This window comes from Podarcis raffonei, chromosome 16 (assembly GCF_027172205.1).
Source record: "Podarcis raffonei isolate rPodRaf1 chromosome 16, rPodRaf1.pri, whole genome shotgun sequence".
Taxonomy (NCBI): domain Eukaryota; kingdom Metazoa; phylum Chordata; class Lepidosauria; order Squamata; family Lacertidae; genus Podarcis; species Podarcis raffonei.
Window position 1 is genome coordinate 30,599,635 of NC_070617.1, and position 26,168 is coordinate 30,625,802.

The following is a 26,168-nucleotide window of genomic DNA, read 5'->3' on the forward strand; positions in this document are numbered from 1 at the left end:
ACCAGGGAGAAGAGTCGGCAGAAGAAGATTGGAAAAAATTTAAGGACTATTTACAGAAATATTGTAAAATTAAGGAATGTTGAATGATGTTGGATTGAAATTGAGTGGTTTCTAGCTGTAATGATATAAGGGAATATGGAAGAAAAAAAAGGATAGAAAATAAGGTGATATTATAAGCTGTAATGCTTTAAGTTAAGGATTTGCTGAACAAATAATTTGAAAGGGAATACAAGAAGGGGAGGTATGAGGAGGTCAGAGAAATATGTTATTGAAAAGTTTGTATTATGAACTATATGTCTTTTTTAATCTTTTTGTTTGTTGTTTGTTCGTATAAAAATTGAAAATTTTAATAAATATCTTTTTTTTAAAAAAAGTTTATTAAAACAGACAAAAAAAAAAAGTTTTATCTGGAAGGTCCTGAGCAGATTTTGAGGGTGTGTTAGGGAGAAGGAGAAGAATGGGGAGTCCAGTTGCCCAGGTGGAAGTCTGTTTCGTTCTTGCAACAAAACATTTAAACTATAGTGTTTGGATTGTGATGTAACCCAATTTACATACCGCCTCATACATTTCTGAAAACTCATTCTAAGGTGTTTACACAAAATAATGTGCAATATTCACACTGGTTACACCAACAGACTTTAAAAACAAGTAGACATTTCAGAACACTGTGTAATGGATGGTGGGTGTTTATATCCTTCCAACCTTGAACCTATAAGTCTCTTGGCCCCCATAAGGGCTCTTCAAGATCCACTGCCCTTTCAACCTTTGAACATATAGATTATATAGGTAGGACAATCTCATTTGGATATCTATTTGGACATATGAATGGTTTCATAATAATAGATACGTTTGAGGATTGACGGATTGTTCAAACTGCTAATATGAGCTGGCATCCTTTTTTTCCTGTTATATTTTAAACATATTAAAACAAGCAAGCAAGCAGATGTAATAAAATCTTCAATATATATAAAATCAACAGTTTTGTAAAAAATAAATAAACACCAGAGTTTTGAGCAGGCCTTGGAAAAAGAGCAAAGAATGTGGCTGCTTAATATTAGATTTGTTCATATGAGTTTGTATAAGTGCAGAATAAAGAATATATATGTGTGTGGTTTTTTAAAAGCTCAAGTAAAGTGCTGTCCATGGATATTATCTCCAATATCAAGGGAAACTATTTTCTTTCACTCCCCCTTCCCCAAAGGGAAAAAACAAAAAATCTCCTGAACCCAAAGAGTTAACAGGTCTGAATCCCGCTGTAACCAATCGAGAGATATTTTGATTAATGATGTCACAGGCCAAAGAGCATGGCACCCTGGCCAGCCACCCAATTTATTTAAGTCTCTGAAATAACTCAAAGAAAGGAACGTTACTGGATTACGTGTCACACTTAAGGAAAATATTCATCATTGCACCGGCCGGTTGACGGATGGCCCCTGCAAATCGGAAGACTCACCATGTGAGCAAAAGGTTCAAAAGTCGTAATCAAAGCAAATTTAAAAAAAACAATTGCCTGTTACCACCAGCTATAGATTTTAAAGGAGAAAACACACACGCACAAAGGCCAAAATACTTTTCGACAGAACGCAAAGATGCCCCACTTTCAGATCTGACCTCTTGCCAGATCTTTATGTTAATTAATTAATTAATTAATTAATTAGAGGTAGCTTTTGAAGAATTAAATGCTCAAGACAACTGTGCATTGACCCTCTCCCTGTCCCATTACTCCTTCAGACCGGTATCAAGACCCATGTTACAATACAGTGGTACTTCGGGTTACATACGCTTCAGGTTACAGACTCCGCTAACCCAGAAGCAGTGCTTCGGGTTAAGAACTTTGCTTCAGGATGAGAACAGAAATCGTGCTCCGGCAGCACGGCGGCAGCAGGAGGAGGCCCCTTTAACTAAAGTGGTGCTTCAGGTTAAGAACAGTTTCAGGTTAAGTACGGACCTCCGGAACGAATTAAGTACTTAACCCGAGGTACCACTGTACTAAAATTGTTTTAAGAATCCCTAGGCTAGCTACAATGGATGATCCTGCTGGTGAAAATAGCCTCTCAGCAGTCCTTCCTGTTAAAGCCTGCTTTGTGATCGATCCCTCTCCACTCTTCGTCATAAGGGGAAGATTTTTAAGAATGCCGTAAGAATCCGGGTTGGATGATAATGGCGAAGGTCATGAGTTACATTTGTCCGTCGCTTTGTACAGAGGAAAAAAGTTTCGCGGCGACTTGGCAAGGTTAAAATGCAATGAATGAAAGCAATTCAGAGCCAGAAAAAAGAATTAAAGGAAGGGGCAATACAAAATAGATAAAAAGTATGACTAAGGTCCTAACCTGCCCCATGAAACGATGAGCTCCACTGATGGAGGCAACTTCCTTATCAAAGGCCTGAGTAAAGGAAAAGGTCTTAGCCTGGTGTGTAAAGACTGAGCGGGCCAGTGATCCATGCGATGGTCACCTCCAGGCTTGACTACTGTAATTCGCTCTATGCGGGGCTGCCCTTGAAATTGTCCCACAAACTCCAGCGGGTGCAGAATACTGCAGCGAGGCTCCTCACGGGGTCTCTGCCATGGGACCATATTCACCCAGTGCTTTACCAGTTGCACTGGCTCCCGGTGGAGTATAGGGTCAGGTTCAAGGTGCTGGTTTTGACCTTTAAAGCCCTTTGTGGCTTAGGGCCCTCGTATCTATGGGACCGTCTCTCCTGGTATGCCCCACACAGGACCTTAAGGTCCATGAATAACCATAGTTTAAAGGTCCCGGGCCCTAAGGAAGTCAGGCTATCCTCCACCAGGGCCAGGGGCTTTTCAGTGATGGCTCCGACCTGGTGGAATGCTCTGTCCCATGAGACCAGGGCCCTGCAGCAGTTAACCTCCTTCCGTCGGGCCTGTAAGACAGAGCTATTCCGCCTGGCCTTTAATTTAAATTCAGCCTGATCTTTTATTTCCCTTCTCTTCCCTCCCCCTCCCCTTTTATGAAGATCACCCGCTCTGAGACCCCACAGCTAAATCTCCCCTGGCCTCCTCGCTGGCCCAAGTAGGACCAATTCAGCCACCATTTAATTGATTTTTGATTTTTATTGTTATTCATGTTTTTATACTGCATTTATGCTGCTTTTATAATTAAGTTTTTTAAAGTGTTTTAAATTTGTTGTTAGCTGTCCTGAGCCCGGTTTTTGAACCGGGAAGTGCGGGGTATAAATAAATTTATTATTATTATTATTATTATTATTATTATTATTATTATTATTATTACTACTACTACTACTATTCCCGGGGAGAGCATTCCATAGATGGGGAACCACCACTGAAAAGGCCCGTTCTTATGTGGCCACCCTCTGCATCTCCCTTGGCTGGGCATCTGCCGAAAACTGCAGGGTGTTGCCTGGTTCATATGGGGAGGGTGGCCCCTGATCAGACCAAAGGCCTGCCTGATCTAGAATCCTGTATTCCAACCAGATACCCGTGGGAATCTCACAGGTAGCTCATGACAGCAAACAGTTCTCTCCTGCTGTTCCCCAGAGATGGGTATTCATAAGTATACTTGTTAGCTTGTTTTGAAAGGCATTCCCCGGCCTATTTTAATTTATGTGCCATTATTGGATTGTTGGTTTTTTGACTGCTATACAGTGGTACCTCAGGTTAAGTTCTTAATAGGTTCCGGAGGTCTGTACTTAACCTGAAACTGTTCTTAACCTGAAGCACCACTTTAGCTAATGGGGCCTCCCGCTGCCGCCCCGCTGCCAGAGCACAATTTCTGTTCTCATCCTGAAGCAAAGTTCTTAACCTGAAGCACTATTTCTGGGTTAGCGGAGTCTGTAACCTGAAGCGTATGTAACCTGAAGTGTATGTAACCCGAGGTACCACTGTATAGCAGTCTGTTTTGCTGTCTTTTCATGATGGTTGATGAACTGCACAGCAACTTGGGTGCCATTTTTTTTTTAAACAGAGAATGTGAGCCGTATGTTATATAAATTAAAAGCGCTGCTATCTTTGGAAGAGTAGAAAGGAAGGTCCAAACAGCAGCTTGAGGTTGGATGGAACATTCCTCCCCCCCCCCCCTTTGAAGGAATATGTCTTATAATCCGATGCGTAGCCACTGGGCTCCTGCAAATCATAGCCAACTGGAAAGGGTTGACTCTGCAAACCCAAGGATTGTCTTCCCTTAATTTTCCCAGCAGGAAAGGTGCTATGTTGTGCAATGGTGATAATTTTAAAAAAACCAACAACAACTAACAGGAATGCATGTAGAAACTGGAAATGCAGTAAGTACTTTATTATATAAACTCCATTAATGCATATTCCTGACAAGTTGACAGTGATTCTCCTTTGCTTGCTTGCTTCCTTCCTTCCTGGACAGGCTTCCAAATGAAATAGCAATAAACCTCTGTCTGTCTGTCTCTGCAGTTAAGTGTAACACTTCTGAATATTCTAATGTTCTATAACTACCACCTTGACTACAGCACCTTTTGATTCACATCCGAGCAGTCGATGAAGGCAGAAGCTGAAATGCTTTGCTATCAAAAAACAATATGTTTTGTTACTCACTGTAATTCATTTACGATTTTTGTGATTAACTGTATTCTACCAGGATCTGGGACAAGGCTGTATGAAGCGCTATATAAAAGCTTTGACAACTTTTTTGTTGTGTGAACGTTTCTGTCTCTCTAGGAGACTAAATGTTATAGGCTTCCCTCTCTGGAGCACTGGGGGAAGTAAGTAAAACATGGACAGGGAATCTGTGGACTTCCAGATTTTGTTGGACTGCAACTTCTATCATCCTTGACCAAAGGTCATGCTAACTGGAGCTGCTGGAAGTTGGGAGTCTAGCAAAATTTTATTATTCCTGCATTACAGGGGGGTGGACTAGATGAAAGGGGTCCCTTCCAACTTTACAATTCTTTGATTCTATCAAAATCTTGGAGACCCACTCCCACTTTCAATTTTGACCAAACTGTGGTCAGAGGAAACATCCACCCCCCACCCCCCCGCTAAAGCTGGTTGGTTAAAGCAGGATCCATCTGTATTTTGCTATTTTGGTTTATTAAATCAGAGAGTGATAGAAGGAACCACAGTTCCTCAAGTTTGTAAACCACCAGGGCACTATGGTTGAGGCAAAACGGAAAGCATGGTTTCACTCTCCTCCTCTTGTGTGCAAAGGAGGAGACAAAGCCCTCTGCAACTAATTCCCAATAATCTAAACCAGCTTTTCTCAACCTGTGGGTCCCCAGATGTTGTTGAACTACAACTCCCATCACCTCTAGCTAGCAAGGCTAGAGCTCAGTGGTGATGGGAGTTGTAGTCCAACAACATGTGGGGACCCACAGGTTGAGAACCACTGATCTAAACTATTAGTTTAGACAACCATCAGCTAAGCCACCCAAGTAAATCCTTCGTTAAATATAGGTGCTATGCTAAAAGTATGAACTGGCCCCTCATGTCTTCTGTTGATATGACAAAGCATGAGAACCTTAAAGGTAAAGGGACCCCTGACCATTAAGTCCAGTCATGGACAACTCTGGGGTTGCGGCGCTCATCTCGCTTTATTGGCCGAGGGAACCTTAAGACTTCTCTAAATAAGGCCCAGCAGTATAATTACATTTGAACCCTCAAAATCAGTGTTGATGGGTGCCTAGTCCAATCCCAATTGCTTAGTGCAGGGGCTGAAGAGCGCCCAACACAGATGGCTATACAGGCTCCAGTCTTTCTTTAATTCCAAAGACAAAAGTCCATTCCAAACATATATTAACATATATTTCGGAAAGTTATTTGCTATGCATTTGGACACCTCTTGACATATTGCAACTACATTTTGCATGATGTTTCCCAAGACCAATGAACATGTTTCCTTCCATGTGTGGATCCATTTTGTCTAGGTTTCGGATGCCGGATGCCTCTTTGAGTCAAGATGGCGCGCGGAACCTTTCAAAACGTCATGATTTCAGCCAATTTTGGTGTGAGGGTCCCCAAGATCCAAGAGCATTTTTTCGTCTTGCGTTTGGATACTGGACACCATTTTGAATCAATATGGTTCAAAACCGATTTGAAAACCACACCGATTTTGTCGTGTTGTTTCTCAGAAACCCCAAGCAATGCTGAGTATGAGGCTGCTTGTATGTGATAATGTAAGCATTATACATAAATAAATATGTTTAACCTCTCCAAATCTGAAGAGGCAAGGTAGGTAGTAACATGGTTGGTTCACACCAGACTAGAGACAAGCAAATCAAAATACAGTCATGTTGATTAAAGCTCAAGTGTTTTATTAATGCCAGGCTACCAAATGCCTTGCCAAATCCAAGTTCCATGATCGTTATTTCCCCCCCCCCCCGGATACTTCAAAAAACCAAACTACCCTGGCTAAACTTTGCAGGGAGTATTTACAAAACTCGCAGCCCACACTATCTGGTGAAGTGTGGAAAGCTCCAGCGGTTACGTGAAGGATGTTCCTGTTTCCCTCCCACCCTTAATAGCATAATTAGTTGATTGCTTTTGACAATCAATCAAAAATAAATAAATATAAAAACCTCAGAGTGAAGAATGATTCATGGGCTCCGTATATAGAGAAATGAATCACAGCGAGGGAAGCATTTTGTAATTAGCAAGCTCCCCTTGGCTTACCTGCCACATCTTCAGACACATGGGCATGCCCAACTTGGCATCGGCCTCTGGCTTCAAGGTACAGACTGAAATCTTGGATGGCAGCTCCAAAACCCGAACCTGACATCAGGAAAACAAGTTTAGTTGGCCTGGTGCCAGGCACAAGGATGAGTCTCCTAAGGTGATTTGCAAAAAAAGGTGGTGCAAGCTCTTTTGTTGCTCAGGGATGGTGGGAGAAAACAAATCAACCCGAAGGAAGCCCCAGAAATCATAACTGCTAAGAAAGGCCAAAGGAAGCTACCTTATACTGAGGCAAGGAGGAAGGGCTACCCCTATGCTATCCATATAATCAGTTATCAGTAATCAATATATTCATATATGCTCACACATAATCAGGGCTTACAGTATTTTATAATCCATTTTGAATCAAAGGGAAACTGTGCCTTAGCTAATTGCATACTGCTTGAAACAGCAAAATTAGGAGCCGACCTTTCCCCTACAAACATCCGTGTACCCTGGACAAGGGGAAGACGTGAATCAGAGATTCTGGTACAAAATCCCCTCAGATACAGGCTAAATTAATCCAGAACAGGAAGAGCAAAACCACAAAATCTCCAAGCTCCCTGTCCTGTCATAGGGGAGAGGTTAGACAGAGCGTCACTGCAAGCATCGGAAAGCAGAACTAGAACTCCGTGCTTGACCAGGAGCTGGTAGCATGGCAAGAAGCTTGCTAATTGGCTAATTTTCGCTGGCAATATTGTGACTGCCTCATGGTTGTCTCATGATCTATGATTTGCTGTGATCTGCTCAGGTATAAAGACCTCTGGATTTCTGTCAATCGGGGTCCCAGTTCCTTTTGGAAGAGATTCCAAACTGGGTCCTTATTGCCTGGCAATAAACTTCACCTTCTTATTCTCCATTGCTGAGTCTGCCTGATCCTTATTTAACACCAAGCGAGTACCTGCTTACGTTCACGTGCTTCAATACTGAGTCAGAATATCGGTCCATCTAGTTCAGTACAGTGGTACCTCGGGTTACATACGCTTCAGGTTACAGACTCCGCTAACCCAGAAATAGTACCTCGGGTTAAGAACTTTGTTTCAGGATGAGAACAAAAATCGTACTCCGGTGGTGTGGCAGCAGCGGGAGACCCCATTAGCCAAAGTGGTGCTTCAGGTTAAGAACAGTTTCAGGTTAAGAATGGACCTCCGGAACGAATTAAGTACTTAACCTGAGGTACCACTGTACTGTCTACACGGGCTGACAGCAGTGGCGTAGCTAGCCGCTTGGGTGCCTGCTGCGGGGGCGTGTCCTGCAGCCAGGGGTGGTGCCATCCGTGCCCATGGGGACGGGGTGAGCCTCTCCGAAGCTTACAGCCTCTCCATCGATGCCCCCTCAGCTGTGGGGGGGGGCTAAGGGGGAGGTGGTAGGCAGACGCAACTTCCACGCTGCCATTTCAGGCAACATGGAATCTGCAGGCGCCTAAGCCACCACATCACTCCTAAAAAGTTTTGTGAGCCCGACTGGCAGAAATGACTGGCAGAATCCGCGACCAGGGAGAAGAGTCGGCAGAAGAAGATTGGAAGAAATTTAAGGACTACTTAAAGAAACACTGGAATATTATTGAATGTTGAAGGGGGTTGGATTGAAACTAAGTGGTCTTTAGCTGTTATGGTAAAAGAATATGGAAGAAATGTTTTTCTTTTTTTCTTTTGATTAAATAATGTTTAAGTTATAATAATTTAAGAAGTGGAATAGAAAATAAGGTGTTAGCTAATTGTGAAGCTAAGAGATTAGGATTTGCTGGATAAATAATTTGAACTAGAAAACAAGAAGGGGAGGTATGAGGAAGTCAAGGAACTATGGTTTTGAAATTAGGCTTTGAAAATTTTGTGTTTTTAATATTTTTCTTTTTCTTTATGTCTTCTTTTTTTTTGTTTGTATAAAATGGAAAACTTTAATAAATATTTTATAAAAATAAATAAATAAAAAGTTTTGTGAGCCCAATTTTGTTAATTAAAAAACTAATTTTGTCACCCCACCCCCCTCAGTGATGACACCCAGGGCGGACCGTACCCCCTTCCCCCTTCCTCCGTCACTGGCTGGCAGAAGTTCTCCAGGGTTCCAGGAGACGTGGGGGGTGTCCAACCTGGGTCCTTCTACATTCAGAGCACATGCACGAGATAAACTGTTTAGGTTTCAAACAAACTCAAAAACAGGGGATCAGGAGCGCTTCAGCCCTGTTTTTGACTTTCTGCCCTGTTTTTGAGTTTGTTTGAAACCTAAACAGCTTATCTTGTATTCCTTTGTAAGTTTTTCTTAATACCTTTTTGTAAAGGCAATACTAGAGTTTTTACAACCAAGTCCTCAATTTCTTATTACTACTGCTTGGTTCTCTTAAATAGGGCTATGTTTAAAACTTGTCACTGAGGTTTTCATACCTTTTTTGTAAACTCAGGGAAGTGTTTCAGCCCTGCTCTTGAGTTTGCTGGAAATTATTTAAAATCATTTAAGGTTTATAATATTCTCTTAAATAGGGCTATGTTTAAAACTTGTCATTGAGGTTTTTATACCTTTTTTGTCAAGGAAGCGTTTCAGCCCTGCTCTTGAGTTTGTTTGATAGCACTTAAAATCATTTAAGGTTTATAAATTTATTTATTTCCTTCTGAGGAAACTGATTAATTCAGTGAAACGAATTTATGTACTGCACTTTGACGTGCTTTCGAACTGCTAGGTGGGCAGGAGCAGGGACCGAGCAACGGGAGCTCACCCTGTCATGGGGATTTGAACCGCTGACCTTCCGATCGGCAAGTCCTAGGCTCTGTGGTTTAACCCACAGCGCCACCCGCGTCCCACATGGGATTGTAGCCTCCACCAAAATCCAGCAATAGAGCCCATGCTAGTCGGATTTCCCCAATGGCAAAAGAAAAGAGATCATAACTCAGTAGTGGAACACAGGAATTGCATTCAGAAAGTCCCAGCTTTCCAGCTAAGACTGGGGAAAGGTCACTGTCCTGATATCCCAGTGACCTACTGCCTGGTGTAGAACAAAAACAGTCAATGCAGTTGTTGCTGGATTACAAATCCCTTCATCCTTGACTGCTGGCCATGTCGGCTTGGGCAGATGCAGTCCAACCAGATCTAGAGGACTCCATTGTAGACTATCCTTGGTGTGAGCAGCACCGAGTTAGATGGAGCAATGGTATAAGGCAGCTTTCTCTGTAGCATCCTGGGCCAATAGCAGGAGCCCCAAGAGCATGCAGTGCTCCATGGAGCCAACTTCTTTAGATGTTCCTCCTACCCCTTCTCTCCCCTTGATTTTCTTCCCTCTTCCTGTATGAATCATTTCCAGGGCAAACCATTTGCATGAAACTCATTCTGGGCACATTAAGACTCTTGGTATTCAGAAGGGCCAGAAGGTAGCCTTACCAGCACGAGTTGTATTCAGTACACAACACTTACAATTTACTGGCACTCTCGTGCTGAAGACCTGGGAGGAAAAATCAAAGGGGGCCAAGCTGCTTTGAGAGCACATGCTCTGCTTTGAGCAGTCTGTGATTTAAATCGCAAGAGCCCAAGAGGTGGAAGGCACAACTACGTCAATGATTTACTGCTGAACGAGAAAGAGAGAGCTACCAGGGTTTTTTGCCCCAGATGAAACCTCCAGAGGGGTGCCACTGAGGCTCCCAGACTGTACACAAATGCGCGTTGGGGTGTGTGCCAAACTAGGCCTGACCCAGGTGAAACGAAGCCTAGTTTCGCCCCTGCGAACCAGTAGGAAGCTCAGTTCGCCATGTTCCACTGAAATGAACAGGGCTTGCTCAAAGCTCTTGCTAGAGCACCCACAATTTCAACAGTGTTCCCAACGAAGTGTGCCTCCAATTTATTAAACCATCTCAGGAGCAGACACAGCGCTGAGAAAATCAGGGCATTTGCGGAGGGAGGAGAAGGTACTGCTAGTGCTCTAACTAGGGGAAGGCAGCTGTCTAACTTGCTGTCCAGTCCTATTCACATTGACTTGGAAGTCAATCCCACCAAGAAATGTAGGAAGGTGCCTCTTACTCGGTCCATTGAGCTCAGCATCGTCCTCAAAAGGGGTGGGGAACCTGTGGTCCTCCATATGTTGGCTTTGGCCATGCTGGACAGCTTTTGCGTGCAAAACACATGCTTTACAGCTGAGCTTTGGTTCCTTCATCGCACACAAAGCAGCCTTATACTGAGTCACTGGTCTCTATAAAGGTAAAGGTAAAGGGACCCCTGACCATTAGGTCCAGTCGCGGACGACTCTGGGGTTGCGGCGCTCATCTCGATTTACTGGCCGAGGGAGCCGGCGTACAGCTTCCGGGTCATGTGGCCAGCATGACTAAGCCGCTTCTGGCGAACCAGAGCAGTGCATGGAAACGCCGTTTACCTTCCCGCCAGAGCAGTACCTATTTATCTACTTGCACTTTGACGTGCTTTCGAACTGCTAGGTTGGCAGGAGCAGGGACCGAGCAACGGGAGCTCACCCCGTCATGGGGATTCGAACAGCAAACCTTCTGATCGGCAAGCCCTAGGCTCTGTGGTTTAACCCACAGTGCAGGCCAGCACTATGTCTTTATTTAGTTATTCATTTTATATTCCACCTTTCTCCCAGTGAAAAACTCAATGCATCTCACAACACAAACCAGCGCAACTAAAAATTCACTCTCTGCCCCCGTTAAATAAGTAACCTTGTTTAAAATAGCACTGAAATCACTTTAAACCATCGTAACAGCCAGTGACCGTAGGAACAAAAAAATCTCTTTGCCTGCTAGCAAAAGGAAAGCAGAGTGGGGGATCAGGTGAGCCTTGAGTGGGAATATATACCATTATCTGGGAGCAGCCACCAAGAAGGCCCTGTCTTGTGTCTCACCAAATACCTAGGAGGCCACAAGTTTGCTATTTGCTCTTATCGCCTGCCATGGTAGTTTCCCAGGAAAGTGTGCGGAAGAAAGCAGCCTGAGCCTCCTTTCTCATTTTAAAGGGCTAGGAGCGCTTGCGTTCCTAAGGATTCTTTGCATTTCTCAGCACAGAGCAGAACCATGCACATTTACTCAGGAGGAAGTCCCTCTGAGTTCCATAGGCCTTGCTCGCAAGCGTGTTCAGGTTTGCCGTGCCAGTGCCAAGCTTAAACAAGTTGTGAAAGAGCCACCGTCAGGTTTCCCAACTTCCTTCAGTTGAAAACAGCTACAGACATGTGTGTGTATCTGAGATAATTTGGATTGGGGCAATGGCCCTTTCTCCCCACCCCCGACTCAAAAGCACATGCTTCCAAAAGTGCAACTCGCCCAGTATGGTACCTGCAGGTTTCCTCCCTATGAGGCATGGAACAGATTCAGGAGGGCAATTTAAATGGTGTGTTAACCTCCCCCCAATTCACACTTTTCCCACTTCAACTCCATCACTGCCTTTTTTTTAAAAAAAGAGGAAACCTGTGATCAGATCACCCTCATCAGGTCTACTTTGTCGCTAAATCTGCAAAGAAGTGGAAAAGCCTAGACCATGGGTAGGCAAACTAAGGCCTGGGGGCCGGATCTGGCCCAATCGCCTTCTAAATCCGGCCTATGGACGGTCCGGGAATCAGCGTGTTTTTACATGAGTAGAATGTGTACTTTTATTTAAAATGCATCTCTGGGTTATTTGTGGGGCCTGCCTGGTGTTTTTACATGAGTAGAATATGTGCTTTTATTTAATATGCATCTCTGGGGCATAGGAATTCGTTCATTCCTCCCAAAAAAATATAGTCCGGCCCCCCACAAGGTCTGAGGGACAGTGGACCGGCCCCCTGCTGAAAAAGTTTGCTGACCCCTGGCCTTGATCATGGATGGTGAATCTTCCAGATCCTGTTGAGCTCCAACTCCCTTCACCTCTGCCCATTGTCCATGGTGGTTGGAGCTGAAGGGGCTGAGAGCCCAGCAACATATGGTTGGCCACATGCTTCCCCATCCACGATCTAGGCAGGGAAGGAAATATTTCTGCAGCTTAGTATCTGTTGCATTCATCGCAGCTCAGGAAAGAGAAGGCAAGACCTGAGGGTTGTTGGCTGCTATTGCTGAAGACCAAAAGGCAGTGGGTTTGGGGCACTCCCTGCAGCATGCAAAAGGGTTAAGTCTGCTAGAATGGAAGACCCAAGAAGAAGCCTGAATGGTTGCCACCGAGCCTCAGAAACAAATCCCGGGTCTCATGTATTTTGTCGACTGTAGCTGAAACCAGAAGACGTTCCGTGCTGCTCTTCTCTTCTTCGTTTTTGTGCTTACTAGGAGAGTTTTGTCTTTGCCTGAGGCTAATAGTGTTCCTGGGTGGCTATAGGTGGCCACAAGAAAACACACCCTTCTCCTTTTGCACATTTATAATGCTTTTTAGCATGTTTCTGGCAAATTGGCAAGAGAAGTGCATGTAACTCATAATTGGTGATTTAAATGCAATCAGGAACAAATAAATGTCTGTTCAGGTCTTATTATTCATAGACGGAATCTGCTTCAAGACAAAATTACCCCCTTTGGGTCCCGGCCAAGCATAAACACATATTAAGTCTTCATGTTAATCATAAGCCTCAAAAGTACTTTGGCTCATGGTGTTACCTGTTTGAGGATAGAAAATATATATATATATATTTAATATATATATATATATTAAAAAGGAGCTTACACATGAATTTTGTGGAATTTTTGACTTGGGCACTTAAAAAAATAATCTGGCAAGACCGTGACTGCAAACAGCAAAGCCAAGCCCACCCTCTGGGGGAAGGGATTATAGCTCAAAGCAGAACAACTGCTTTGAATGTAGAAGGTGGCCTTGGCATTTCCACATGGAAGGAATCTGCCTGAGAACGAGGGGAATTTACTGCCAGTCAGGATCACCAACCCAGATCCCACAGAGCACATATAAAGAAGGTCATCAGCCGCCCATTTTCAAGCATCAGCTAAAGCCAGGCTTGGAATATTCCATTAGCAGCCATTGTGTTCTTAGCAGACACATTAGCCACATTAGCAGAATCTCATTAGCCAACACAAAGAATTCATTGTGCCTCCTTCTGAGAAAAGTTATTTTACATAGATAATGAACATTTCCACATTTTGGATCATCCAACTCATGAAAAACTAGAGCATGCCAAATATTGTTCATGCTCCACCTAGCATCTCAAAGACCACCTCCTTCCCTACAGCCTATTGGGTGTTAAGACAGACTAAGGAAGCACTCTCGATTGTTCTGCTGGCCTTGGACATTTTAGTGGGAGATGGTCTGGGCGGTCTCTACGATGCGGAAGTCCCTCCCCAGAGAGATGCAACTGGCTCCTTCACTCTATGGACGTTGCCATTGGCCTTTCCCAGCCAAGATGTATATTTTTTAGGGCCTATTCTGAAGTCTTTTAATGGATTTTAATGTTGTTTTATATTATGGTAATCTGTTCCAGAACCTTATGATGGAGGGTAGCAAAAATACATTACCTACCTCTTCCAGGCCTTTCCATGGCATGGCTAGTAGCCACCGTCTCTCTTCAACCTCCAAGAGGGAGCATTTGCAGAACCCAATATTCTCCGTGGAAACAGAGTCTGTGACAATGCTCCTTCCTTCGGCCAAGTCCCACAGGCAGATGTTTTGGTCACGGCCCTGGCTTTTACAATCAGAAACATTCTTTGTCATACGGCAGAATTTGCAGATTCTGAGCGTCTCTTTGCCAAGCAGCTTCAACATGGATCCTCAACAGAGCTCCATGCCAATACGTATCTAACACTCCTGTATACCCAGCCCTCGCATAAGCCACCCTGAGCTGTCAACTTCCTGGCCACCGAGAGGAGGGAAGCAGGTCTCTGTTTCCTTTACAGTGGTACCTTGGGTTAAGAACTTAATTCATTCTGGAGGTCCCGTTCTTAACCTGAAACTGTTCTTAACCTGAGGTACCACTTTAGCTAATGAGGCCTCCCGCTGAGGCCAGAGCACGATTTCTGTTCTCATCCTGAAGCAAAGTTCTTAACCTGAGGTACTATTTCTGGGTTAGCAGAGTCTGTAACCTGAAGCATCTGTAACACAAGGTACCACTGTATTTGCCAGTCAAATTAAAGAAAACAACACACGTCACATTAATATCATTGTTGAATGATTGTGAAGCTGAGGCTCCAATACTTTGGCCACCTCATGAGAAGAGAAGACTCCCTGGAAAAGACCCTGATGTTGGGAAAGATGGAGGGCACAAGGAGAAGGGGATGACAGAGGACGAGATGGTTCGACAGTGTTCTTGAAGCTACCAGCATGAGTTTGACCAAACTGAGGGAGGCAGTGGAAGACAGGAGTGCCTGGCGTGCTCTGGTCCATGGGGTCACGAAGAGTCGGACACGACTAAACGACTAAACAACAAGAACAAATCTTGCGTGTTTTGAGCTCAAGCCTCCAGGTATGAAGCTGTTGTATCCTGAATTGGGCTATTGGTCTAACTAGTCTAATGTTAAAGGAAAGGCTGAAGCAGTTGGGTATGTTCGGTCTGGAGAAGGGGAGACCTGGCTGGGATGGCGATGAACGTGATAGCACTCATCAAATATCTAATCTGCAGTACAGGCCCTTCAGATATAGAAGGCACCAAACATCCTTGGGTTTAACTCTATGGTGCCATGAGTCCCATGAAGAAATCATGGTGGGAATTGCCAGAGCGCGAAGCGGAATGGAGTGAGAGTGGGGAACTGGAAGAACTAGATTCTGGGAAGGGGCCCAGTGAGCTGAGATGTACGGAACCAGATCCTCCAGCATCACCTGTGTGCCTAGTTTTTGTTGTTGTTATTTATTGCAGACTAATGTTGGAAGGGGATGAACTGCCAACACATGGTGACATGGAAATCAGTACAATCATACCTCGGATTACAGACGCTTCGGGCTGTGCACTGCACCGAACCCAGAAGTGCTGGAACGGGTTACTTTCGGGTTTCGGCACTTGCGCATGCGCAGAAGTGCTAAATCGCAACCCCCGCTTGGGTTGCGGATGCTGCGGATTGCAAACGTGCTTCCTGCATGGATCATGTTCACAACCCAAGCGTCCACTGTAGTTAAAATCAGTGCAGCTTTCAAAAAGTCAGCCTGCCATCTCGATTCAAAATGGCACCCAACTGTATCCAAACATAGATGGGAACCTGCTCCTTGTTTCTCAGAACAAATTGATTACGACACCTCAAGATGCATACGGAACAAGCAACTTTCCGAAACAGGTAAGAGCTTTTGTTCTATTACATATATATCCCGCCTTTCTTCCATTATGGAACACAATGTGGTGCACATGTGGCTCCAAGCACTTACCACACCTAGACCTGCTTAGCTTCAACAAGGCAGCTGCTAAATTTACCTCAGGCCTGGCCCAGCCCATCCACAATGAAGCAGCCGAAGCATTGGTGCCCATTTCCAGTGAGATTCGCTGAAATCTCGTGAGATATCGTAGAGTACACAAAATCTCATGAGATTTTGGTGAGTTCTTGCCAGAAATTGGCACGAATGCCAGCAGCCGCGGGGAGGGAAGTGCAGCAGCGGGAGAGAGGGTGGCAATTTCCATTTCGCCTCAAGCTTTGAAACGGGACGAGCCACCCCTGCTTCAGGCCACAGGGGAAACAAATTTGCAAGAAGTCTGGATGGCTTTCCCCTGTTCCAGCCAAAAGAACATTGCCGCCTGTCAGTTTTGGATGAAAGGTGGAAGTACATAAAATGCACCAGCTCCCCCCACCCACAAAAATCTAATATATACATTTTGGAAAGTTATTTGCTGTGCATTGGGGCACCTCTTAAGATATTGTAACTAGGTTTTGCACGATGATATCTGAGATCAACATGCATGTTTTTGACCATGTCTGGATACAAGTGGACACTGTTTTGCATCAAGATGGCGGACTAAACCTTTCACAATAGCACTGATTTTTTTGTTTCTTAGAATCCCAGAGCCACGTCAGGTATGAAGCTGCTAGCAAACGACAACAATGACACACCACAGACAAAGATAGTATTAATAACTGCAACAAACAAAACATTTGCATTGTGTTTCTACGATGTAATTTGAAAATAAACAACTATGTTGATCTGCAGTACAATTAGCATTACAGAAGACAGATGAGATACTTAAAATTATGAGAACCAAACCTCATATGAAGTACAGTAATAGACACTTTGAAATGTGGGTGTAAAGATGGACTCAGAAGTCCATCAACACAAGTGAGGTTTCTCAGGTATCCTGACCGAATTGCTTCTTCAACCAACCCCAGCTAGGTGCAGAGTCCAACCTATACAGACATTCTCTTATGGAGATCGAGAATTAAGGAACACTACCCAAAAATAACTGTAGTCCTGAAAGATTTCTGTGTCGATGCTTCTGAGCACAGAGTGCAGGCGAAATGAAAACCATGTAATTATGTTAACAACTCAGATTTAATTCTGGGTTGTTAATTGTGGTTATGCAGACGACAACAAATATAAATGCTAATAAGGTCTGCTACGGAAGATGTCTTTTCTTGATAAACATGTCAAAACATCTCCAAATTACCCTGACGCTTTGGCAATCCGCTCCAGAAGAAGGTGGAGCGTTCTGTCAGTCAAAACAACCGAAGGCCTTGTGGCACCTAGCAGATTTATTGTGGCAGAAGCTTGTGTGGACGACAGCCTGTTCATCCAGACGCAGGAAAAGTTCTCTTCAGCTGATTCTGTGTGTGCATTAAATGGCCTGTATCCAACGTTAATCATACTAAGGCCCCATCCACACTATACATTTAAACCAGCATCATACTGCTTTAAAAAGGCATGGCTTCCTCCCACCCAAAAAAGGAATATTGGGAACCGTAGTTTGTTAAGAATAGTGAGAGTTGTTAGGAGACCCCTATTCCCTTCACAGGGCTTCAGTTCCCAGAATTCCCCAGCAGAAGGATTGATTGTTAAAGAACTCTGGGAATTGTAGTTCTGTGAAGGGAACAGCGGTCTTGTAACAATCCTTCACAATCCTATGTGGTATGCCCCAAGGAGGACCTTAAGGTCCATAAATAGCAACACCCTTGAGGTCCCAGGCCCTAAGGAAGTTAGATTAGCTTCAACCAGAGCCAGGGCCTTCTCAACACTGGCTCCAGCCTGGTGGAACGCTCTGTCTCATGAGCCCAGGGCCTTGCGCTCCCTCTTCGCTCAGGAGGCTTCTTATTTCTTGTTTTCCTCCCCTAAAAACTAGGTGCGTCTTATGGTTGGGTGCGTCTTATAGAGCGAAAAATACAGTAATTCTTGGTGGCACCTCCAGGTTGCAGCTGGGAAAGACTCCTGTCTCAAACCCTGCAGAGCTGCTCCCAGTCAATGAAATCCAGAGATGTGGAGCCTTTGTCCCTCTCCAGATGTTGCAGAGACTTGCCTACCATAGAAAGGTGCCATGCAATCTATTACTCCGCCCATTTTGACCTCTGGCCCCGCCCACCGCTACCATGTTTCCCCCAAAGGGTTGCCCAGAAGGGAATGTGGGCTCCTGGGCTGTAAAAGAATTCCCTCTCCACTGCTCCAGCTTTTCAATCTGATGCCCTTTTCTAGAGATATCGTTAATTCCGCAATCTTCTAAGCGTGCTCCTTCTGAATTGCATCACTCACCTAAGAAGTGCATTTCTTCTGTTGCGTAAAGCTTTCACCCAGTGCACTGATTTCCCGCCATGCCCATCCAGTGTCCTATCCACCCTGTGTGTTTTCAGATTCCAGATATGGACCAGCCCATTAGAAGATCTAACCAAGAAAAGAAAAATGGGTGGGAGGGAGACAAATGCTAATTTCATCAGCAACCGTTTCAAAGCATGAGCAATCTGGTGGTACTTCCAAACTTATCTAAGTTGCCTACAGACTTTCTACACTGCAGAGGCTGGTTGTTGTTGTTGTTTTTAAAAAAATCACTACCGGCTTGCTGATTTGATCATTACTTTCCCTTTAGGGGGGGAAACAAATCAGTAAAATGTTAGGATGTTCCTTGAAAGTTAAATTTTATGGCAGAGATGCCTAAGCTGTCACACTCCAAAAAAACTTCTGCATACAAATAGAATCTGAATATGCTTGCTTTGCTTGTCTTACGCAGTCACACACCTTTTGGTTTTCTTTTTAGATGTTATTAAAGTTAGAAAAAGAATACAGGTTTCAAAGGAGGAGGAATGGCAGCTGAAAATAATGGAATAGGTAGATCTATCAGGTCTAGCCAGCATGGTAAGAGAACAAGAAGACTGGGTATATAAAGAGGAACGGAAAATATTTGTGGAGTAACTGGAAGACAATTGCAAGCAAATGAAAACGCTAGCAGGATTATTGTAAATTCAACAGTATTAATTAATAATAATAATAATAATAATAATAATAATACCCCGCCCATCTGGCTAAGTTTCCACAGCCACTCTGGGCAGCTTCCAACATAATTAATGATAATAATAGTAATAAAAATGATTAAACATCAGACATTAAAAACTTCCCTAAACAGGGCTGCCTTCAGATGTCTTCTAAAAGTCAGTGGGAGGGCGTTCCACAGGGCGGCCACCACTACCAAGAAGGCCCTCTGCCTGATTAAGATATAATGGAAATGGGGAAACTAGATGGCGGGAATAAAATATGCAGCTAATTTTGGAAGTACAAGGAACCATGAAATGAGAAGAAGGAAAGTCGTTGTAAGTACTGTTGTATATTAAATGGTGGAAAACGTATATCTGAAATTTTAACCCAATTTAAAAAAAAAAGTTTGAAAAAGAATACATAGGTTAATACCAAACATCCAATTTCAATTCAATTCTTCATTGCGGTCCAAAGACCCAACAGACAGAGTTCAATGCATACATTCCTGGCACATAAAATACCGTATTTTTCCGTGTATAAGATGCCCCCATGTAGAAGACTATTTTTAGGGACTACAATTTAAGAAAGTAGGGGGGAGATTGCCCCGTGTATAAAACAACCCAGAGTTTTCCACATAATTTTAAAGTAAAAAAACTAGCCTTATATACGGAAAAGTACGGTACATTAAAAGGAAACAAACTGCTGAGCAGATCATAAGACTATGCTTGTTTAAGACTTTTTTCTAATGTAATTTGATCTCTCATCCTGACACCCCCCCATACTCACCCAGAGAAAAGAATGGGAAATTCCGGTTCTGGATCTGAACAATGAAAGCACAGAGCATTGACTGCATCAGTTGTTCCCCGCAGAACGTACTGCGGATCCGGGGAAGGCAGAGCCATTACTGCAATAATGTATTAGAAGCTCCTGTAAGAGGGGAAAAAATGTCAATGGGAAGCACAAAGCGCACACACACACCCAGTTACTGAATGGAGAAACAACCAGCTATTGACATACATCATTGTACATATGTCATTGATCAGGGGTGTGGAACCTTTTTTGGCTCCACGGGTCAGATCCTTAGAAGATCCTAGCCTCGCGGGCAAAATCTGACGGGTGGGTGGGGCCAGCTACCTGTCAATCGCCTGGCATCATAATGATGCTGTGTGATTTCATGCTCTCAAGTCCCAAAGCTGGGAATTCAAAGAGCCTCCTAATGGGTTTCCAAACAGCCCTGCGCAATGCTTTAAAGCAGTGGTTCTCAACCCGTGGGTCCCCAGATGTTGTTGGACTACAACTCCCATGATCCCTGAAGCTCTGGCCTTGCTAGCTAGGGATGATGGGAGTTGTAGTCCAACAACATCTGGGGACCCACAGGTTGAGAACCACTGCTTTAAAGCACCTCTGGTGCCCATCAGCTGAGAGCCAAAGCCTGCTTTCCCATGCAAATCAGGAGAACCCTGCATTTGCACACGGGTTTCTACCTGCCCCAGATGTCGGGATGTGGGGCAGGTGGACGTAGCTTGTGAGAAAAGGCCTCGCAGACCGAATTTGAACCCCTGAGAGCATCTTGCCCATGTGCCAGAGGTCCCCCACCCTTGCCATAGATGGAAAACTAGGATACTCATATACAGCCCATACTTTGACTACTTCCCCAAAGCTTTGGTGAATTCAAACACCTTGATTTAACAGAAGTAATAAACCGAGACTGATATTTGGGCTCGGGGATAGGAGAATGAACGCTCCTAGCCCAGTGGACCATAAAGAAGGCTGACGCCGAAGAATTGATGCTTTTGAGTTATGGTGCTGGAGGAGACTCTTGAGAGTCCCATGGACTGCAAGAAGATCAAACCTATCTATTCTTAAGGAAATCTGCCCTGAGTGCTCACTGGAAGGACAGATCCTGAAGCTGATGCTCCAGTACTTTGGCCACCTCATGAGAAGGGAAGACTCCCTGGAAAAGACCCTGATGCTGGGAAAGATGGAGGGCACAAGGAGAAGGGGACGACAGAGAACGAGATGGTTGGACAGTGTTCTCGAAGCTACTAACATGAGTTTGACCAAACTGCAGGAGGCAGTGGAAGACAGGAGTGCCTGGCGTGCTCTGGTCCAGGGGGTCACGAAGAGTCAGACACGACTAAATGACTAAACAACAAAGCCAAGTGGTGTCCAAACTTTTTTTCAAAGAGGGCCAAATTTGATGAAGTGAAGGGCTGACCAAAGGGCCAACCAAAGTTATTGAGCTTCTTTTAGGATTGAAGTTGTTAGGATTTTACCCCAGGAAATAAACACAGGGGCTAGATTAAACAGGGGAAATAAACACACTGCCACAGGGGCTAGATTAAACCGGCAAGCCAGCTGGATTAGGCCCCAAAACGGACTTTGGACATGCCTGTCCTAGCCAAATTGTGCCCCAACACCTAAATGTCAAAACACTCCACCACCACGATGCTTCTGGGGCTCGCTGTCGGTACAGCACCATTTCAAGAGAAAATTGTCAAACCGTGGCACACAAACCGCTGTATATTTAAAACACAGGCCAACTAGATATTTGCAAGAATAATTAAGGGTACAATCGTATGGCATCCCAGAGGTCACAGGATGTTTTCAATCTCCTTCACGGAGGGCAGAGAGACAGGTCTGACCTTGGAGGGGGAGATCTTGTTGGGATGTGAATAAATGCTAGGAGAGGATATATTTATTAGACATTATGCTTCCTTCCTCACGTTTGTGAGTTCAGCAGAGTGCCACCCCTTTGGAGCTTAAAGAGAAGCTTATATAGGCCAGTTTTAGGCTGCTTTGACTGCATTTTATATATTCCAGAGATCTGACCTCAGAACACTTCTTGAAGAACCCTCAGCTGCCCTTAGTTTACCGACATTGGAGCTCCAATATTAACAGAGGCCAAAAAAAAAAAAAAAGGATTTGCCTGGGGCTGACTGGGTGTAGGCTTTGAACCAAAGGGCCCAACATCTTTCCATGCCAAAGCCTTTCTGTTCTTTATAAGGGAGGGACAATGGGAAGGAAATATGAAGTTGAAAAAGTGCCCCCCTCAAGGGATTGGGGAAAGGCCACTCCCTTATTTTTCGCCACATTTGCCCAGAAGAGTTTTCGAAATTTCAGATCATAAGAGCCAATTCCAAGGGACTGAGGTGCCTTTGCTTCCCCCCCCCCAAAAAAAAAATATTTGAGGGGGCTTGGCTCCCCAAAGATATTGGGCATTGCCATTCAAATGGTAAGTGTGCAAAACATCATGTGATCAGTTATATGGGGCGGAGGTCACCTCCCCCCCCCATTTTATTAAAATTGGCACCCCTGTTTTGGATCCCCACAACCCACCAGTAGGAGTCCTCTGCCCTCAAGCCTCAGTGGGCCTGACTTTTGAGAAGACATGTCTAAGGTTTTGCTGCGGAGTACGTTTCATTTAAAATAAATATATAAATCAATATATCCTTAAAAGGAAAGCCTTTCGCAGATGTCCAGATACAGACATGATTTGATCTGGGATGGTTTTTCCCCCTGGGTATTTCAAAATTATATTTTCTGAGCATTCTCAAGGGTTTTTTACTGCTTTTCGTAGGAAAACAAACAAACCCCATAGCATCACATGTTTTATTTCCTGTATACTGCTTTCCTAAAATTTTTTTTAAAAAAGGTAGGAGATATCATCATGATGGATGTCAACTACTACGAATCTGTCAAAAGAGTTTGTTTTTAATGTTTCCTGAGATGGAGACTTCTTTTAAAAAATAAGAAAGCGGCAAAGGGATCCTTTTCTCTCTCTGCCAGTTGCAATCAAGTATCCCCAAAAAGAACGATATCGCACCGACGAAACTTTCAACCAAACAGAAACATGTCGACCGAGAGGCAAGTCTCACTGATTGCGGCAGGATTTATTTGAAGATAAGCATGCTTAGGATCAAGACTTTAGTGTGTCATGGGAAATTAAGGTGATTTTCATCCCAAATCCTTGTTTAGAGTTTGGATTTTTCTCTCTCTTTCTTTCGTCGTTTCATTGCTGCATTGAGTTACGTTTGAAGGGAAAGATCGATTTCTGTCAGGGGTTTTTATGCGGCATAAAACCTGGCAGCTTGATGCTGTATCTTGACATGTTTCGTGTAAGATTTCATAGAATCACAGAATTATTTGCTTTTGTGGTTTCTTATTTATTTTACTTCGGTACATTGCTCTGAGATATTTATTGTTGCTCCATTAGGTCACTTAAAATGTGGAATTATTATTGTTGCTGTTTTTAGTAGTAGCAGTTTAGTTTGGGATGTGGAATCTGTACAGTGGTACCTCGGTTTTCGAACAGCTTAGTTCACGAACAACTTGGAACCCGAACACTGCAAAACTGGAAGTAGGTGTTCCGGTTTTCAAACTTCTTTCAGAAGCCGAACATGCTCCGTTTTGTGTTTCCTGTTGCGTTGTTAATCTGTGTACCCCCACTGTAATTCAAGTCTTCCGTTTCCGATTGCAGTGTTCTGAGGTGATATTTGGAGTTTATATTTGGTGCTTTTGTTTTTGCTACTTGTTTTGCTATTTGTTGTTTTGAGGCTTTTTTGGTTAATTTGTTTTTGTGACTGTGTGGATCCCAGTTCAACTACAGATTGATTGATTGATTGATTGATTGATTGATTGTGTGACTGCAGAAATGGATGAAAGACCCCAACCAAACAATGACTATCATTAGTACAGGTAAGGAAAAAATAATAATCTTATTTTTTTATCATCTACAATGCTGTTTTATTTATTTTATAGTACTGTACATTGTTTATTGCTTTCATTTTATGAATCAATAGCAAAATTCATATTAAACTGCTGTTTTTAGAAGTCTGGAACAGCTTAATCCGCTTTGCATTACTTTCTATGGGAAAGTGTGCCTTGGTTTTGGAACACACTTCTGGAATGGATTAAGTTACAGGTAGGTAGCCGAGTTAGTCAAAACAAAATTTAAAAATTCCTTCCAGTAGCACCTTAGAGACCAACTAAGTTTGTTATTGGTATGAGCTTTGAAGAAGTGTGCATGCACACAAAAGCTTATACCAATAACAAACTTAGTTGGTCTCTAAGGTGCTACTGGAAGGAACGGATTAAGTTTGAGAACCAAGGTACCACTGTATTGTATTATTTTTATATACAGGCAGCGACCATTTTGTGTGGGGATTTCACTCCTGGCCCCCACGTGTGTTGCTGAAGTGACCATTACTCCCTCTTTCAGGTCCGAAACAACCTGCACAAAATGACACCGTTTGAACAAAGTTGCTTCCCTCAATGCCTATAGCAAACTTTCTCTTAATTATGATGCCTTTGCAAAAAGAACCACATTGTGATTTAAAGTCCTTTTATCTTCCACATTCGCGTCAATACCCTCGCGAACACCTTCAAAACAGGGGCACGTGCATGCAGCGCTCTGTTGACTCGAAAGACGGCAACTTTGCAAAAACACACCCAAAAGGGTGTTGTCCTTGAAGCCAAAAACGCACAGCTCTGAAGTTTTACAGGAGGAAGACGGAGGCAGAATGGAGAAGAGAGTCACCCCAGAGGCTATCTGGAATTACGAGGAAGGATTTAATACCAGGTTCTTCTTTTTCTTTTTCACACTTCTAATTACCGACACACAAGTGTTTTGCTGACAGAAGTAAGGTTTGTGTGTGTGAATATGGGGAGGGTTATTAAGCTGGCATGAAGCTGGAACTCCAATTGCATGTCCCTACACGGAGAGGATCATGGAAGATTCTTAGACACACAGCACCAGGGAAGGGAGGGAGAGGGGAGTTAATCTCAAACATACGCCAAATCCATTCATAAATAAAGCTGAATTTCCTTTTTCTCGCCAGAGAGCTCTTACTGATGCAATGAGCTAAGGTGTGTTGTGAAAGCCTTGTTTTCCATTGTTTTATAGCCTTCCCATTGTTGTTCAGAAGCCAGTCTCTGCCCCTACGCAAAATAGGGCACACACCATATACGCACCAGGAAATGGTGTACATTTCAAGCCTTGGCAGGATTAGGCTCTGGGCAACTGAATTCTGGGCGCCATGTGCTTTAACTCACAGATGACAGCCTTTGCTGGAAGAAGCCCTCAACATGACATGCTGTCTCGCCAAGTTTGGTTTAAAGATAAAGGTAAGCCGAGAAAGGCAGCAGAGGCATCAAAGTTTCCCATCAACAGGTCAACTGGCCACAGACTTCCTCACTGTGGTGAGATGGACTGAATTTCTATTTAGTTATTTTTCTGCGGCAGCCCCATAGCTGTTGAACTCCCTCCCTGCCATTGGCACCAACTCTATCGGGTTGAGGACAGCTCAGCCCCCACAGTGTATGTAGGGATGAGGCGGAGCCCCTGTAATCTTGAGGGGCCGGGCTCTGTCAAGACTACCCACGCCAGCAGAGGTCCCTCCTCCCAACACACGCATGCGACAAGCCTCCCTCCCAATGTTGCATGCAACTTGGAGTCTCTGCTCCCCACATATTTGTATCTGGCACCTTCAGTATGCGGCAGGCATGTATAAAGGTAAAGGGACCCCTGACCATTAGGTCCAATCATGGCCGACTCTGGGGTTGCGGCACTCATCTCGCTTTATTGGCTGAGGGAGCCGGCATACAGCTTCTGGGTCATGTGGCCAGCATGACTAAGCCGCTTCTGGCGAACCAGAGTAGCGCACGGAAACGCCGTTTACCTTCCCGCTGGAGCAGTACCTATTTATCTACTTGCACTTTGATGTGCTTTCAAACTGCTAGGTTGGCAGGAGCAGGGACTGAGCAATGGGAGCTCACCCCGTCACGGGGATTCGAACCGCCAACCTTCTGATCAGCAAGTCCTAGGCTCTGTGGTTTAACCCACAGCGCCACAAGCATCCCTAGGCATGTATACTCCCAGTATAAAAAAACTAGCAGTGATCTACCCATTGTCATTGGAGGGAGGAGGTGTGTGCGTGGGGTGGGTGGATTGCCCAGAGTTGGGTTGCCCAGTTTTTTAGGCCCCCCCCCCCGTAAATTTTTGTACACGATAAGGATCCCGCGATCTACCAGGATCAGCTGGGCATCTACTGGTTGGACATCCCTGGTATACAGCTTCTGGTGAATGCCGAAGGTGTACTTCTGTAGCCTGGCTTTTAACACTTGAGGTGCATATTTTCAGGACGCAGCTTGTTTTTATGATTGTAGCTGCATCCTTCAGGAAATGCAACAAGGGTAGCCCCGGGCCTGCGCAAGGAACACCTCCCTGTTCTAATGCAGAATGTTCCCACGAAAT

At 44.1% G+C, this 26,168-nt stretch overlaps 1 protein-coding gene across 5 annotated transcripts in view; it reads right to left on the bottom strand.

Annotated features, from left to right (window-relative positions):
• GNB1L (G protein subunit beta 1 like) overlaps nucleotides 1-26,168 on the bottom strand; it is an 82,600-nt gene that overhangs the window by 14,786 nt on the left and 41,646 nt on the right. For 3 of the 5 annotated variants that reach the window (XM_053369488.1, XM_053369486.1, XM_053369487.1), the window contains 4 exons: nucleotides 19,700-19,840; nucleotides 18,200-18,328; nucleotides 14,069-14,231; nucleotides 6,617-6,715 (listed from right to left, as the gene is read on the bottom strand). In XM_053369488.1, the coding sequence (XP_053225463.1) occupies nucleotides 6,617-6,715; nucleotides 14,069-14,231; nucleotides 18,200-18,328; nucleotides 19,700-19,815 (507 nt within the window). In that variant the 5' untranslated portion in view covers nucleotides 19,816-19,840. Of the gene's footprint in view, nucleotides 1-6,616; nucleotides 6,716-14,068; nucleotides 14,232-18,199; nucleotides 18,329-19,699; nucleotides 19,841-19,930; nucleotides 20,005-26,168 lie in introns of those variants that run through there. The other 2 variants (XM_053369489.1, XM_053369490.1) reach the window with 2 other exon arrangements.